We start from the raw sequence: 14,490 nt of genomic DNA, 5'->3' as shown, positions 1-14,490 counted from the left end.
TTTTAAACTTAATTGTAGAACTTTCATTCTTGCAATTTTTGGAGTGGCAGGTGGTGGTTAAGAGTGCAAAAATAGTATTGCTGTGCTCAGTGACTTTTAAATCCCCACTATTTGAATCTTTTATGATAGTAGTTTGTCTGGCAAATTATATCCTTTCAAAAGCTGGTTTAATTGCTGCTCTGCTTACCGTGCAATTTTAGGCCGAATAGTCCAGTCTAGCCCCACCACTTCATACCCAGAATCCGAAATGTCTTCCAAGGCATAATGGGCATCCTTTGCAAACACAATCTGGAAAAAAAAACATACTGACCCATGTCATTTGGAAAATGAGCAAACCTCATATTTGAGGAATAAACTTTGGGAACTCTCTCAGCCAAGTTGTACAGGAAATTATTTCAAAGGCATAATCACATGGACTGCAGCTCTATTTCCATTTAAATCACTATATAGAAAACAGGTACATCATTTCTACTTTTCTCCACCACAGGCAAGGTGGAAATGAATTGTACATGATTATTTTGCCTCAGTTGCAAAAAAAATTCTCTACAGTTGCATTATTTTGCTTAACAAATTGGCCTTGCTTTGAATTCCAATTGGATTTTCTGGCCCATGAGCTCAACAATTTTGGTTCTGAATGAAGTGTTATTTTGGACCAGTTGCTCTAGTATATAATCCTCTCTCTCCTGGGGGCTCTTGTATCAAATGAAGGATCCGGTCTCAACTTAAAAGGAATGCAAGAAAAAGAAACTTGCTTTGCACTTAAAGTTGTACACATGACAGAAATACACTGGCATCAGGCTTGGTGCTACACCACAACGTGCTGATTCATTACAGTGCTCTTGGTCATCCAATCAAAACTCACGTTTATACCCCCCCCCCCCCTTTATTTTTAAAAGAACTCATCTGCTCTGATTATGTACTGGGAACCTGGCATAATCCCTACTTTCCAATGGTGCTCCTCTTGTAATGACTCACCCCTGGCCTAGTATGGAGAAACTGCCTGCAAACCATAGAAGAACCATAGAACCATACAGCACAAAACAGGCCCTTCGGCCCACCATGTTGTGCCGTCCATCAAACCACCCTCAAACTACCTAACCCCTTCTTCCCACATATCCCCCCATCCCACACTCCTCCATATGCCTATCCAACGAGCTCTTGAACCTGTCCAATATATCTGCCTCCACCACCACCCCAGGCAGTGCATTCCATGCACCAACCACTCTCTGGGTGAAAAACCTCCCCCTGACATCTCCCCTGAACCTCCCACCCATAACCTTAAAGCCATGCCCTCTCGTCTTGAGCATTGGTGCCCTGGGAAGGAGGCACTGACTGTCTATCTATTCCTCTCAATATTTTATATACCTCTATCATGTCTCCTCTCATCCTCCTCCTTTCCAGTGAATAAAGCCCTAGCACCTTAAGCCTTTCCTCATATTCAATACACTCTAATCCAGGCAGCATCCTGGTAAATCTCCTCTGCACCCTCTCCAACGCCTCCACATCCTTCCTATAATGAGGCGACCAGAACTGAACACAGTACTCTAAGTGTGGCCTAACTAGAGTTTTGTAAAGCTGCATCATCACCTCGCGGCTCTTAAACTCAATCCCGCGATTTATGAAAGCCAACATCCCATTGGCCTTCTTAACTGCTCTTTCCACCTGTGAGGCATCTTTCAATGAACTGTGAATATGAACCCCCAGATCACTCTGCTCCTCCACACTGCCAAGTACCTTGCCATTTACCCAGTACTCTGCCCTGGAGTTTGTTCTTCCAAAGTGTACCACCTCACACTTCTCCGGATTGAACTCCATCTGCCACTTGTCAGCCTAGCTCTGCATCCTATCAATATCCCTCTGTAAGCTCCGACAGCCCTCCACACTATCCACAACACCGCCGATCTTAGTTTCGTCCGCAAACTTACTAACCCAGCCCTCCACCCCCTCATCTAAGTCATCTATAAATATCACAAAAAGTAGAGGTCCCAGAACCGATCCCTGCGGGACACTAGTCACTGCCCTCCAATCCGAGGGCACTCCTTCCACCACAACCCTCTGCTTTCTATATGCAAGCCAATTCCTAATCCACACAGCCAAGCTTCCTTGGATCCCTTGGCCTCTGACCTTCTGAAGAAGCCTACCATGAGGAGCCTTATCAAACGCCTTACTAAAATCCATGTAAACCACATCCACCACACTGCCCTCATCAATCTTCCTGGTCACCTCCTCAAAGAACTCTATCAGGCTTGTGAGGCAAGATCTTCCCTTCACAAAGCCATGCTGCCTGTCCCTAATCAGTCCATGATTCTCTAGGTGTTCATAAATCCTATCCCTTAGAATCCTTTCTAACAGCTTACCCACCACAGACGTGAGACTCACCGGTCTATAATTCCCTGGTCTATCCCTATTACCTTTTTTGAACAAGGGGACAACATTCGCAACCCTCCAATCCTCTGGCACCATCCCCGTGGACAACGAGGACTCAAAGATCCTTACCAGCGGTTCAACAATCTCCTCCCTAGCCTCTCGAAGCAGCCTGGGGAAAATCCCGTCAGGCCCCGGAGATTTATCTGTCTTAATATTATTTAACAACTTCAACACATCCTCTCTCTTGATATCTACAACCTCGAGAACATTACCCCTACCAGCACTCCCTTCCGCGTAATCAAGACCCCTCTCCCTGGTGAATACCGAAGAGAAGTACTCATTGAGAACTTCTCCCACTTCCGCCACCTCCAGGCAAATTCTCCCACCTTTGTCCTTAATCGGACCTACCTTTACCCTAGCCATCCTCCTACCCTTCATGTACTTGAAAAAGGCCTTGGGATTTTCCTTAACCCTACTAGCCAATGCCTTTTCATGTCCCCTTCTAGCTCTCCTCAGCCCTTTCTTAAGTTCCTTCCTCGCTACCCTATATTCCTCACGGGCCCTGTCTGAACCTTGCTGCTTGTAACTCATGTATGCTACCTTCTCCCTAACAAGTTGTTCCACCTCTCTCGTCACCCACGGTTCCTTCACCCTGCCATTCCTTCTCTGCCTCACCGGGACGTATTTATCCCTAACATCCTGCAAAAGGTCCCTGAACATCAACCACATCTCCATGGTACATTTTCTTTCAAAAAGGACATCCCAATTTACACTCCCAAGTTCTCTCCTTATAGCCTCATAGTTCGCCCTTCCCCAATTAAAAATCCTCTTGTCCTCTCTGCACCTGTCCATGACAATTTTAAAGGTTATGGAGCAATGGTCACTGTCCCCCAAATGCTCACCCACCAATAGATCCTTCACCTGTCCCGGTTCATTTCCTAAAACTAGATCTAACATGGCATTCCCTCTAGTAGGCCTGTCAACATACTGCGTCAGGAATCTCTCCTGGACACATTTAACAAATTCCGTCCCATCTAAACCTTTGGGACTAAGCAGGTTCCAGTCTATATTTGGGAAGTTGAACTCTCCCATTATAACATCCCTGTTATTTTTGCTTCTCTCCAAACACTGTCTGCCAATCTGCTCCTCTATATCTCTACTGCTACCGGGGGGCCTATAGAATACTCCTAGTAGAGTAACTGCTCCTTTCTTGTTCCTTAATTCCACCCATACGGACTCTAGAGATGATCCTTCTACAACATCCATCTTTTCCACAGCCGTAACAGTGTCCCTGACCAGTATCGCCACCCCTTCTCCTCTTCTCCCCCCTTCCCTATCCCTCTTAGGACACCGAAAACCAGGAATATTCAATATCCACTCCTCTCCTGACGTCAGCCACGTCTCAGTAATAGCCACGATATCATAGTCCCCCATACTTATCCAAGCCCTCAGTTCATCCCCCTTATTCCTGACACTTCTTGCATTTAAGTAAACACACTTCAGTCCATCTACCTTACTACTTTTCTAGCCTGTATTCTGCTTCTCCTTCCCCAAAGCCTCTCTACCTGTTTGATCTAACTTTTCCCCATCCCCTTCTTCCTCTGACCTACTCCTCCGGTTCCCTTCCCCCTCACAAACTAGTTTAAACCCTCCCGAACCACCCTAGCAAATCTCGCCGCAAGGATATTGGCCCCCTTCTGGTTCGGGTGTAACCCGTCCTCTTTGTACAGGTCCCACCTTCCCAAGAAGAGATCCCAATGATCCAGTAATCTGAAACCCTCCCTCCTGCACCAACTTCTCAGCCACGCATTTATCTGCCACCCCCTCCTATTCCTGCCTTCACTATCGCGTGGCACCAGCAGCAATCCCGAGATTGTTACCCTTGAGGTCCTGTTCCTCAATTTTCTGCCTAGCTCCCTGAACTCACTCTTCAGGACCTCATCCCCCTTCCTACCTATGTCGTTGGTGCCAACATGGACCATAACTTCTGGCTGGTCTCCCTCCCGCTCAAGAATCCTGTGGACCCGATCAGTGACATCACAGACCCTGGCACCTGGGAGGCAACATACCATCTGAGATTCATGCTCACTGCCACAGAACCTCCTATCTGTTTCCCTGACTATCGAGTCCCCTATCACTACTGCATGTCTCTTTCCCACCCTTCCCTTCTGAGCAGCAGTACCAGTCCCAGTGCCAGAGACCTGGTAAGTGCAGCTAGGCTCCTGCAGGTCACCCCCCTCAACAGCTTCCAAGGCAGAAAACTTGTTACTGAGGGGAACAGGGCTAGTGTTAGGCAGGCAGGGGTGAAAAAAGCAGCTGCTCAGCACCAAGATGTGGCTTGGGGCTGCACCCTGGCTGGCAGGGTGAGTGCAGGCCGTTTCTGGCTTTGGCAGCACCTGCTCCACATGTTGACACATCACCCAGACTGTGTCTTCCACGGCCTCCAGTTGAATGTGATGAAAGCTGCTGTCTCTCCATTTGGACTCGATGGCCCATGTCATGGGAAAAAAAATAAGAGCTCCACTTCCATTCAGAAGAAACAAATGACTGTTTGATACTATTCCTCATTTTAAATTGATCCCTGCACACATACAAACTTTAAAATTTAAGGTTATATTGTTATTCAGTAATACCTTAATCTAATGTTTGTTAGTTTGAGTGGCAGATTCAAGACTTAAAATATGGGCTAAATAACTCAAACTTCTTTGTTAATGTAGCTTTTCAAAAAGTCAGCACTGACCAGAATCTTGGAGAATTGGAAAGGAAAAAAAAATCAAAGTTACAGCTGGAAAAGCAATCCTAAGATGACTTTCGAAGGTAGATAGATTGAAAATGAAGGCCCATTTATGCAAGATAACTAGGCATACAATTTTCTCCCTTTAAAATGTGGATAAAGGTTTCTGTGAATGGATCCAAAGGCTAGTGTAAAAGTTATTTTCTATCACCTGTGAAGTTAGTTTGTCAGATTCTCCCATCCATTGAGATGAAAGGATAGCTATACTACCACAATTTGGAGATAAGAAACTGGAATCTGGAGCAAAAAAAAACCAAACAAGCTGCTGGAATAACTCAGCAGGTCAGGCAGCATCTCTGGAGGGAAATGGACCACTGAAATCCTTCATCTGGACTGTCCAGATGAAAAGTCTCGACCCAAAACATTGCCTGTCCATTTCCCCCCCACAGATGTTGCCTGACCCGCTGAGTTCCTCCAGCAGCTGCTTTTCTTTTGCCACCATTTGCATTTGTATGGCACTTCATTACAAACAGGCCTTAATGATGGAGGACCAGCAGATTCTGGGGAGGAAATCTGTCCTCCCCACACTCTAGCCCATGTAGCTGATGGCATTATGGGGCAAGGAGGGAGAATGCAGAAGAAGCTAGTTAGAGAAATGAAGAGGTTGAGACAGAAATGATGGGAATTATAGATAATGGGGAGGAACAAAAGATCTTCCGTATTTAACTGTTTAAGCCTATCAAATTACTTTTTTGGCTAAGATGGTTAGTCCATTTAAATTATACCTCAATATCATGAACCAGGGTTCATCAACCTCCATATGGGAGAATGACCTCTCTCTCTCTTCATGGTGGCATTGGGCACCAGTTGGAACTAAACCAGTTCACAGAAGAGAGATCTAAACTAGTGAATAGTATGGAAGATGTGCATGGCTACAAATATGCAGTCAATTACTAGTACAAGAGAAGGGAAATTCCTTGGTAAATTACACTTTGATTATAGGAAACAGACTGAGATTGTGCAGCTATTTATGCAACAAATTTGATTTCCCTTTCAGCATGTATTGGCCTGAAGACCAAAGTATATACAATTCTGAATATCACAATTATGGTACACTAAAATACATAGGCACATACTCCAATCAGGTGAGGTCAATATAATCTTTGATCTCTATAAAACACGCAGATGTATTAAAATGTCTAATTAAAACTGGAATCAAAGCAGTCATCAGAATGTCTAAGGAGGTATGAATATGGAGAATGAGGAGGTGATAGAAAGGAGTTATAGGCAGGTGGTCACACCAGAACCACAGGAGTCAGGCAAGTGGGTCACAGTCAGGAGGAGGAAGGGGAAGAGTCAGGTGCCAGAGAGTACCCCTGTGGCTGTACTCCTTGACAATAAGTACTCCTGCTGGAGTACTGTTGGGGGAGACAGCCTACCTGGGGGAAGCAACAGTGGCAGTGTCTCTGGCACAGAGTCCAGCCCTGTGGCTCAGAAGGGTAGGGAAGGAGAGAGGAGGGCACTAGTGATAGGGGACTCTATAGTTAGGTGGGCAGACAAGCGATTCTGTGGATGCAGGAAAGACACTCTGAAGGTAGTTTGCCTCCCAGGCGCCAGGGTCCGGGATGTTTCAGATCGTGTCCAAGATACCCTGAAGGGGGAGGGAGAACAGCCAGAGGTCGTGGTATATATTGGTACCAACAACATAGGTAGGGAAAGGAATGAGGTCCTGTAAAAAGACTATAGAAAATTAGGAAGGAAGTTGAGGAGCAGGACCTCTAAGGTAGTAACTTCCAGATTACTGCCTGTGCTAAGTGACAGTGGGTATAGGAACAGAATGAGGAGGAGGTTAAATGCATGGCTGAGGGATTGGAGTAAGGATTCAGATTTCTGGATCATTGGGGCCTCTTGGGGCAGGTATGACCTGTTCAAAGAGGACAGGTTGCACTTGAATCCCAGGGGGACCAATATCCTGGCAGGGAGGCTTGCTAAGGCTACTGGGGAGAGTTTAAACTAGAATTGTTGGGTGTGGGATCCGAACTGGAGAGACTGGGGAAGAGGTGTTTGGCTCTCAAATAGATAAAGCTAGTAGTAGGTATGATAGGCAGGTGATAGAGAAGGGACGTGCTCAGACATGTTTGAGATGTGTCTATTTTAAATGCAAGGAGTATTGTGAACAAGGCAGATGAGTTTAAAGCTTGGATCAATACTTGGAGCTATGATGTGGTGGCCATTACGGAGACTTGGAAGGCTCAGGGACTGGAATGGTTGCTTCAAGGGCCGGGTTTTAGATGTTTCAGAAAGGACAGGGAGGGAGGCAAAAGAGTAGGGGAGTGGCACTGTTGATCAGAAATAGTGTCATGGCTGTGGAAAAGGTGGACATCGTGGAGGGACTGACTATGGAGTCTCTGTGGGTGGAGGTTAGGAACAGGAAGGGGTCAATAACTTTACTGGGTGTTTTTTTTTAAATATATAGGCTGCCCAATAGTAACAGGGATATTGAGGAGCAGATAGGGAAGCAGATCCTAGAAAGGTGTGAGAATAGAGTTGTTGTGATAGGGGATTTTAATTTCCCAAACATTGATTAGCATCTCCAGACAGTGAGAGGTTTAGATGGGGTGGCGTTTGTTAAGTGTGTTCAGGAAGGATTCTTGACACAATATGTAGATAGGCTGTGCTTGATTTGGTATTGGGAAATGAACCTGGTCAGGTGTCAGATCTCTCAGTGGGTGAACATTTTGGTGATAGTGATCATAATTCTATCTCCTTTATGTTAGCACTGGAGAGAGATAGGAACAGACAGACTAGAAAGGCGTTTACTTGGAGTAAAGGGAATTATGAGGCTCTCAGACAGGAAATTGGAAGATGAAATTGGAAACAGATGTTCTCAGGGAAAAGTATGGAAGAAATGTGGCAAATATTCAGGGGATATTTGTGTGGAGTTCTGCATAGGCATGTACCAATGAGACAGGGGAGTCACGAGAACCGTGTTGTAAAGGCTATAATAAATCTAGTCAAAAGGAAAAGAAAAGCTTACAAAAGGTACAGAGAGCTAGGTAATGTTAGAGATCTGGAAGAGTATAAGGCTAATAGGAAGGAGCTTAAGAAGGAGATTAAGAGAGCCAGAAGGGGACATGAGAAGGCCTTGGCAGGCAGGATTAAGGAAAACCAAGGCATTCTACAAGTACGTGAAGAGCAAGAGGATAAGATGCGAAAGAATAGGGCCTATCAAGTGCAGCAGTGGGAAAGTGTGTATGGATCTGGAAGAAATAGCGGAGGTACTTAATGAATACTTTACGTCAGTATTCACTACGGAAAAAGATCTGGGGGATTGTAGTGGGGACTTGCAGCGTGCTGAAAAGCTTGAGCATGTAGATATTAGGAAAGAGGAGTTGCTGAAACTTTTGGAAAGCATCAAGTTGGATAAGTCGCCAGCACCAGATGAGATGTACCCCAGGCTGCTGTGGGAGGCGAGGGAAGAGATTGCAAAGCCTCTGATGATGATCTTTGCATCATCAATGGAGATGGGAGAGGTTCCGGAAGATTAGAGGGTTGCGGATGTTGTTCCCTTATTCAAGAAAGGGAGTAGGGATAGCCCAGGGAATTATAGACCAGTGAATCTTACCTCAGCGGTTGGTAAGCTAATGGAGAAGATCCTGAGAGGCAGGATTTATGAACATTTGGAGAGGTATAATATGATTAGGAATAGTCAGCATGGCTTTGGCAAGGCAGGTCCTGCCTTACGAGCCTGATTGAATTTTTTGAGGATGTGACTAAACACATCGATGAAGGGAGAGCAGTAGATGTAGTGTATATGGATTTCAGCAAGGCATTTGATAAAGTACCTCATGCAAGGCTTATTGAGAAAGTAAGGAGGCATGGGATCCAAGGGGACATTGCAGTGTGGATCCAGAACTGGCTGGCCCACAGAAGGCAAAGAGTGGTTGTTGAAGGGTCGTATTCTGCGTGGAGGTCGGTGACCAGTGGTGTACCTCAGGGATCTGTACTGGGACCCTTGCTCTTTGTGATTTTTATAAAGGACCTGGATGAGGAAGTGGAGGGATGGGTTAGTAAGTTTGCTGATGACACAAAGATTGGGGGTGTTGTGGATAGTGTGGAGAGCTGTCAGAGGTTACAGCGGGACATAGATAGGATGCAAAGTTGGGCTGAGAAGTGGCAGATGCAGTTCAACCCAGATAAGTGTGAAGTGGTTCATTTTGGTAGGTCAAATTTGATGGCAGAATATAGTATTAATGGTAGGACTCTTGGCAGTGTGGAGGATCAGAGGCATCTTGGGGTCTGAGTCCATAGGATGTTCAAAGCAACTGCACAGGTTGACTCTGTGGTTAAGAAGGCATATGGCATATTGTCCTTCATCAACTGGGGAATTGAATTTAGGAGCCGAGGAGGTATTGTTGCAGCTATATAGGTCCCTGGTCAGACCCCACCTGGAGTACCGTGCTCAGTTCTGGTCACCCACTACAGGAAGGATGTGGAAGCCATAGAAAGGGTGCAGAGGAGATTTACAAGGATGCTGCCTGGAATGTGGAGCATGCCTTAAGGCAGGTTGAGGGAACGCAGCCTTTTCTCCTTGGAGCAATGGAGGATGAGGGGGGGACCTGAAAGAGGTATATGAGATGACGAGAGGTATTGATCGGGTAGATAGTCAGAGGCTTTTCCCTAGGGCTGAAGTGGTGGCCACAAGAAGACATAGGTTTAAGGTGCTGGGGAGTAGGTATAGAGGAGACGTCAGGGGTAAGATTTTTACTCAGAGTGGTGAGTGCATGGAATGGGCTGCCAGCAACGGTGGTGGAGATGGATATGATAGGGCCTTTTAAGAGACTGTTGGGTAGATACATGGAGCTGAGAAAAATAGAGGGCTATGGGTAAGCCTAGTAATTTCTAGGGTAGGGACATGTTCGGCACAGCTTTGTGGGCTGAAGGGCCTGAATTGTGCTGTAGTTTTCTATGTTTCTAAAGTAAACCATTATTAGAACCAGGAAAGCAACCCCTTCAACTAGTCACTGCAAAATAAAAACATGATATTGGGATTTAAGCTGCTAAATCAGATTTAAAATAACAGATTGAATTTGGGTAATTCAACATCTGCTGTGTAATTAAAAAAAAATATTTACAAAATAAAATCTGGGTTACCCACTCACCTCTCACCTAAGGATTCAGCTCAGCCTAAACTGACAGGATGAAATCCTTGCTGTTTGCTCATGCAAGTTCTCAGTGAAATTAGTTTCATTCCTATTTCTGGGTTTGCCAATTAATGGGCCTACTTACAGGGGCTGGTATGATGCCTCTGAGATTTAAGTTGATGCATATTATTGGAAACAAAACAGCAAACTCTAAGGGAGACAAGAGACTGAAGATGCTGGAATCTAGGAGGAAGAAATAAGCTATTGGAAGAACTGAGTGGGTCAGGCAGCACCTGTGGAGGGAAATGGACAGTCGATGATTTGGGTTGAGACCCCTCATCTGGACTGTAAATATTCTATGTTGCAACTAAACATTCTACACCTAATGAGTGCTTGGTGATGATGTATGGCAAAATGTAAAGCATTACACTTGCTAAAACTAATCTCCATCCTAATACAAAGAACATTAAAATTAAATTTATTTATTACTGAACTGTGGGCAATTCAAGGTTGTTTCTCGCCCTTCCCTGGTTGAACTGAGGGCATCAAGAGTCAATCTTACAGCTTGGGATGAGTGTCCTACATCAGGGCAACTTGAGGAGGAAAGCATCTTTTGAAATATGACTAGCAACAGAAGCTGCCACATCTTTTTAAAAGTTGAATTACATTTTAGAATAGATTAAGCAAGCACAGCACTCAGCCCAGAATTTACATTGGCTCTTTAGTGACCCAGTTCAATTCACTTCATTACTCTTGCTCCATCCCTGAAGTTTCTACTCCAAGAATGTATCCACTTACATTTTGAAAGCTCATATTCCATCTGCTTCCATCGCTCTACCATGCAGCATTCCAAATCTGAACAACTTGTTGCATTAATTTTTTTCTGATGTTGCCTTACAACATTATTGCTGGTAAAATTGAGACACTATTAAGACTCAACCCAAAACCATTTTATCAATAGCTGAAGATGACAATTCATCTATTGGTTAACAAACCAAAGCTGTGCAAGAGACAGGACCAATCTACTGCATCAACTGTTCCTCAAATCAGAACCTGGCTAAAAATTATATGCACTGCATAGGTAGATTAAGTGGAAGGCAAGCAGAGTGTGAGATTGACTTCTAACCAGATCTTAAAAATAAAACATTGATGGAAATTAATAATAACAGCTGCAACTGCTTCTTGGATACAAAACTAGAAGGTAAAGTTAAAGATGAACAAAAGAGGGAAGGAAACAGCTGGTGAAAATGAAGTCCTAGGAAACAGAACCTTTTCACAAGGACAAGTTGATGTGTTAAATTACTAACAAACAGAGTCTTTGGTAAAAGATGTAAACCTGATGGATAAGGTGCAATAATCCTAATTAACAATTTGTAGACAAATGCAGTGAAAAGCTATGGAAAATGCTAACACTTTTTAAAAATCCTGGAAATTAAAGTAACAAAATGACACATGGGAAACATCATCCCAGCATTTATCCCGTCAAGCTGCAGAAGAATTTTGCATGTTTCAATGAGATCATTCTTCTAAACTCAAGAGTATGGGTCCTGTCTGCTTAATGTCTTGCAGGATAATTCCCCCATATTTGGAATCAATCTGGTGTACCTTAGCTGTACTCCCTCCATTGCAGGAATCTTCCATTAAGTAGAGACCAGACTTGTACATAATATTCATGGTGTAGTTTCACCAGGACCCTTTATAGTTGCAGCAAGACATTTATGCTTGTACTTGAATCTTGTTGAAATATAGGCCAACATACACAGTTTGCCTTCCTGACTCTTTGCTAACTTTGATTCATATCAAAGGGCAATCTGGTGCCTCTGAACACCACCAGTTTTCAAAACTTTCATCATTTCCAGTTATTCTGCTTTTGTTTTTTTTAAAAGAAACAGAAGGGGGTGATTTTACATTTCACCACCCTCCATATTCCATCTGCCATGTCCTTGTCCATTTATTTATCCTGGCTCTATTTCACTGAAGTCTCTGCATCCTCCGCATAACTCAGTCATATTTTGTACTATTCCCTCCCCTATAGATACAATCTACAAGATAAAACTACAATGACCTTTTTCCAAAACAAAGCCCATTTGTTAAAAAATTATTGCATCAATTATCAAAACTACAATACAGTATAAACCCCAGATTCTAGTTTATCTGTATCACAGCTTCCTTTTTTTAAAAAAAATTCAATAAGCTTGGAGGCTTATTGGTTAATTTTCAGTAGCAGCTCACTGGAAGTAAAATTTCTGGGAGATTGGAGATGGTCAGGCTGCGAAGGCATAAATCTTACCATGAGCAGACTCTTGGAATTGTCTAAAAGCCATTGTATTTATGCAGATTATAGATGATCTCTCTCAGTTTTGTGAATCGATTTATTGTCAAACTTAGTGAGGTTACAAACCTTTTCCACTTAAAGTTTAAAAAAAATACAAGTCCATTAGAATTGTGATAGTGGATACCTAATTATGGTCAATTGCACAATTTTTAATTAAAGGGAAACCAAATGCCATGGCCCATAAATACAGGAAAAAGTTGAGGTAAGGAAAATGTTCGGTAAGAGTTAGGAATCTGAACTATTCACCCTTTGGGAGGTGATGACTCAAAACAATCATGTGAGGAAATATACATGCAAACAACTATTTGCACTAAGAAACCATGAAAGTCTTCACCGGGGTGGGAGATGCATGTCTGTGTGTACTGCAGAACAATCTGACATTCGAAATAGCTTGAAGTCATTGTAATTTCTGTAACCTAAGGAGCAATAACTTACAAATCAAGGGCCTCAACTGCAGGATCTTCTAAAAACTAAATATTTACTTGAGGAACAAGATTACATGTCAGATCTAAACTACAGCAATGCTATCAGCACAGTTGAAAACCATTAATGAGCACTTTTGTTCAAATGGAACAAAATGTTTGTTTAATCTTGCACTAAACAAAGGGCTTGTGTTCACATTAAAGGGGCATTGTAACTGTGAAAAACATGTTTTGCAAGAAATGTTACACCAGGTTTCCAAACTGAATAGAGTGGACAAGGAAAATAAATCTACCCTAAGAAGCAGAAAGCGCATCAAACCACATACTTGCCTGACTGTGCCTTTTACGAAACACTATCTCACAACTTTAATTGCAAACACGATACAAAATTTCTTCAGATCCATCTAGTGGTGCAAGCAGCAACAATACAAGATGGAACCTTTAAGACTTTCTTTGTACTAGAAAATTAGACAAGAATGTCCACTGCTTGCCTGTTAGAGTTGAGAATAGACTACTCAGTCCTTCACCACAGTACTAATGCTCGAAAAAAATGTTCATCATTTTCTTCCTTTGCCATAAGGCATAAATTCCAATTCAACACTGGGAAAAGGAAACTGCATTTCCTTTTTGGAAGCTGGAATCTGGTTTCCATTTGCCTTGCCTAGTACAGTCTTGTAGTAGCTAGATTAGGCCATCATTATTTGATATTAATTAATTATTCACATTTGGTCAATAACATGTGATACCCAGGTGAGGTACCAGAGCACTGGAAGATAGCTAATGATGTTCCGTTGTTTAAGAAAGGCTCTAAGAATAAGCCAGGAATTTATAGGCTGAGCCCGAGGTCAGTCGTGGGTAAATTATCAGAAGGTATTCTGAGAGACAAGATACATAAGTATTTGGATAGACAGGGCCTGATTAGGGATAGTCAACATGGCTTTGTATATGACAGATCATGTCTAACCAATCTTAAGAGTTTTTCGAGGAGGTCACCAGAAAGGTTGATCAAGGGAAGGCCTTTGACAAAGTCCCACATGCAAGACTGGTCCAGAACTTTAAGTCACTTGGCATTTAGGATGAAGTAGTCAATTGGATTCAATGTTGTAGCCAGAGAATGGTAGTAGATGGTTGTCTCTCTGATTGGAGGCGTGACTAGTGGTGTGCCGCAGGGATCGGTGCTGGATCAGTTGTTGTTTATCATCTATATTGATTTAGATAGTGTGGTAAACTGGATCAGCAAACTTGCCAAGATTGGGGGCATAGTGGACAGCGAGGAAGGCTATTTAAGCTTGCAAATTGATCTGGACCAGCTGGGAAAATGGGCTGAAAAATGGCAGATGGAATTTTATGCAGACAGGTGTGAGGTGATGCACTTTGGGAGGACAAACCAGGATAAGACTTATAGTGAATGGTAGGGCACTGAGGTGTGCAGTACAACAAAAGAGACCTGGGAATACAGATCCATAATTCCTTGAAAGTGGCGTCACA

General features: G+C 43.4%; 1 protein-coding gene across 1 annotated transcript in view; it reads right to left on the bottom strand.

Annotated features, from left to right (window-relative positions):
• urod (uroporphyrinogen decarboxylase) overlaps nucleotides 1-14,490 on the bottom strand; it is a 51,633-nt gene that overhangs the window by 7,788 nt on the left and 29,355 nt on the right. Inside the window, exon 8 of the mRNA XM_052012929.1 lies at nucleotides 188-288. Within this exon, the coding sequence (XP_051868889.1) occupies nucleotides 188-288 (101 nt within the window). The remainder of the gene's footprint in view (nucleotides 1-187; nucleotides 289-14,490) is intronic.

The sequence above is a fragment of the Pristis pectinata genome, chromosome 3 (genome assembly GCF_009764475.1).
Source record: "Pristis pectinata isolate sPriPec2 chromosome 3, sPriPec2.1.pri, whole genome shotgun sequence".
Taxonomy (NCBI): domain Eukaryota; kingdom Metazoa; phylum Chordata; class Chondrichthyes; order Rhinopristiformes; family Pristidae; genus Pristis; species Pristis pectinata.
Note: the sequence above shows the minus strand (reverse complement) of the source record. Positions and strands in the feature narration are given on the sequence as shown.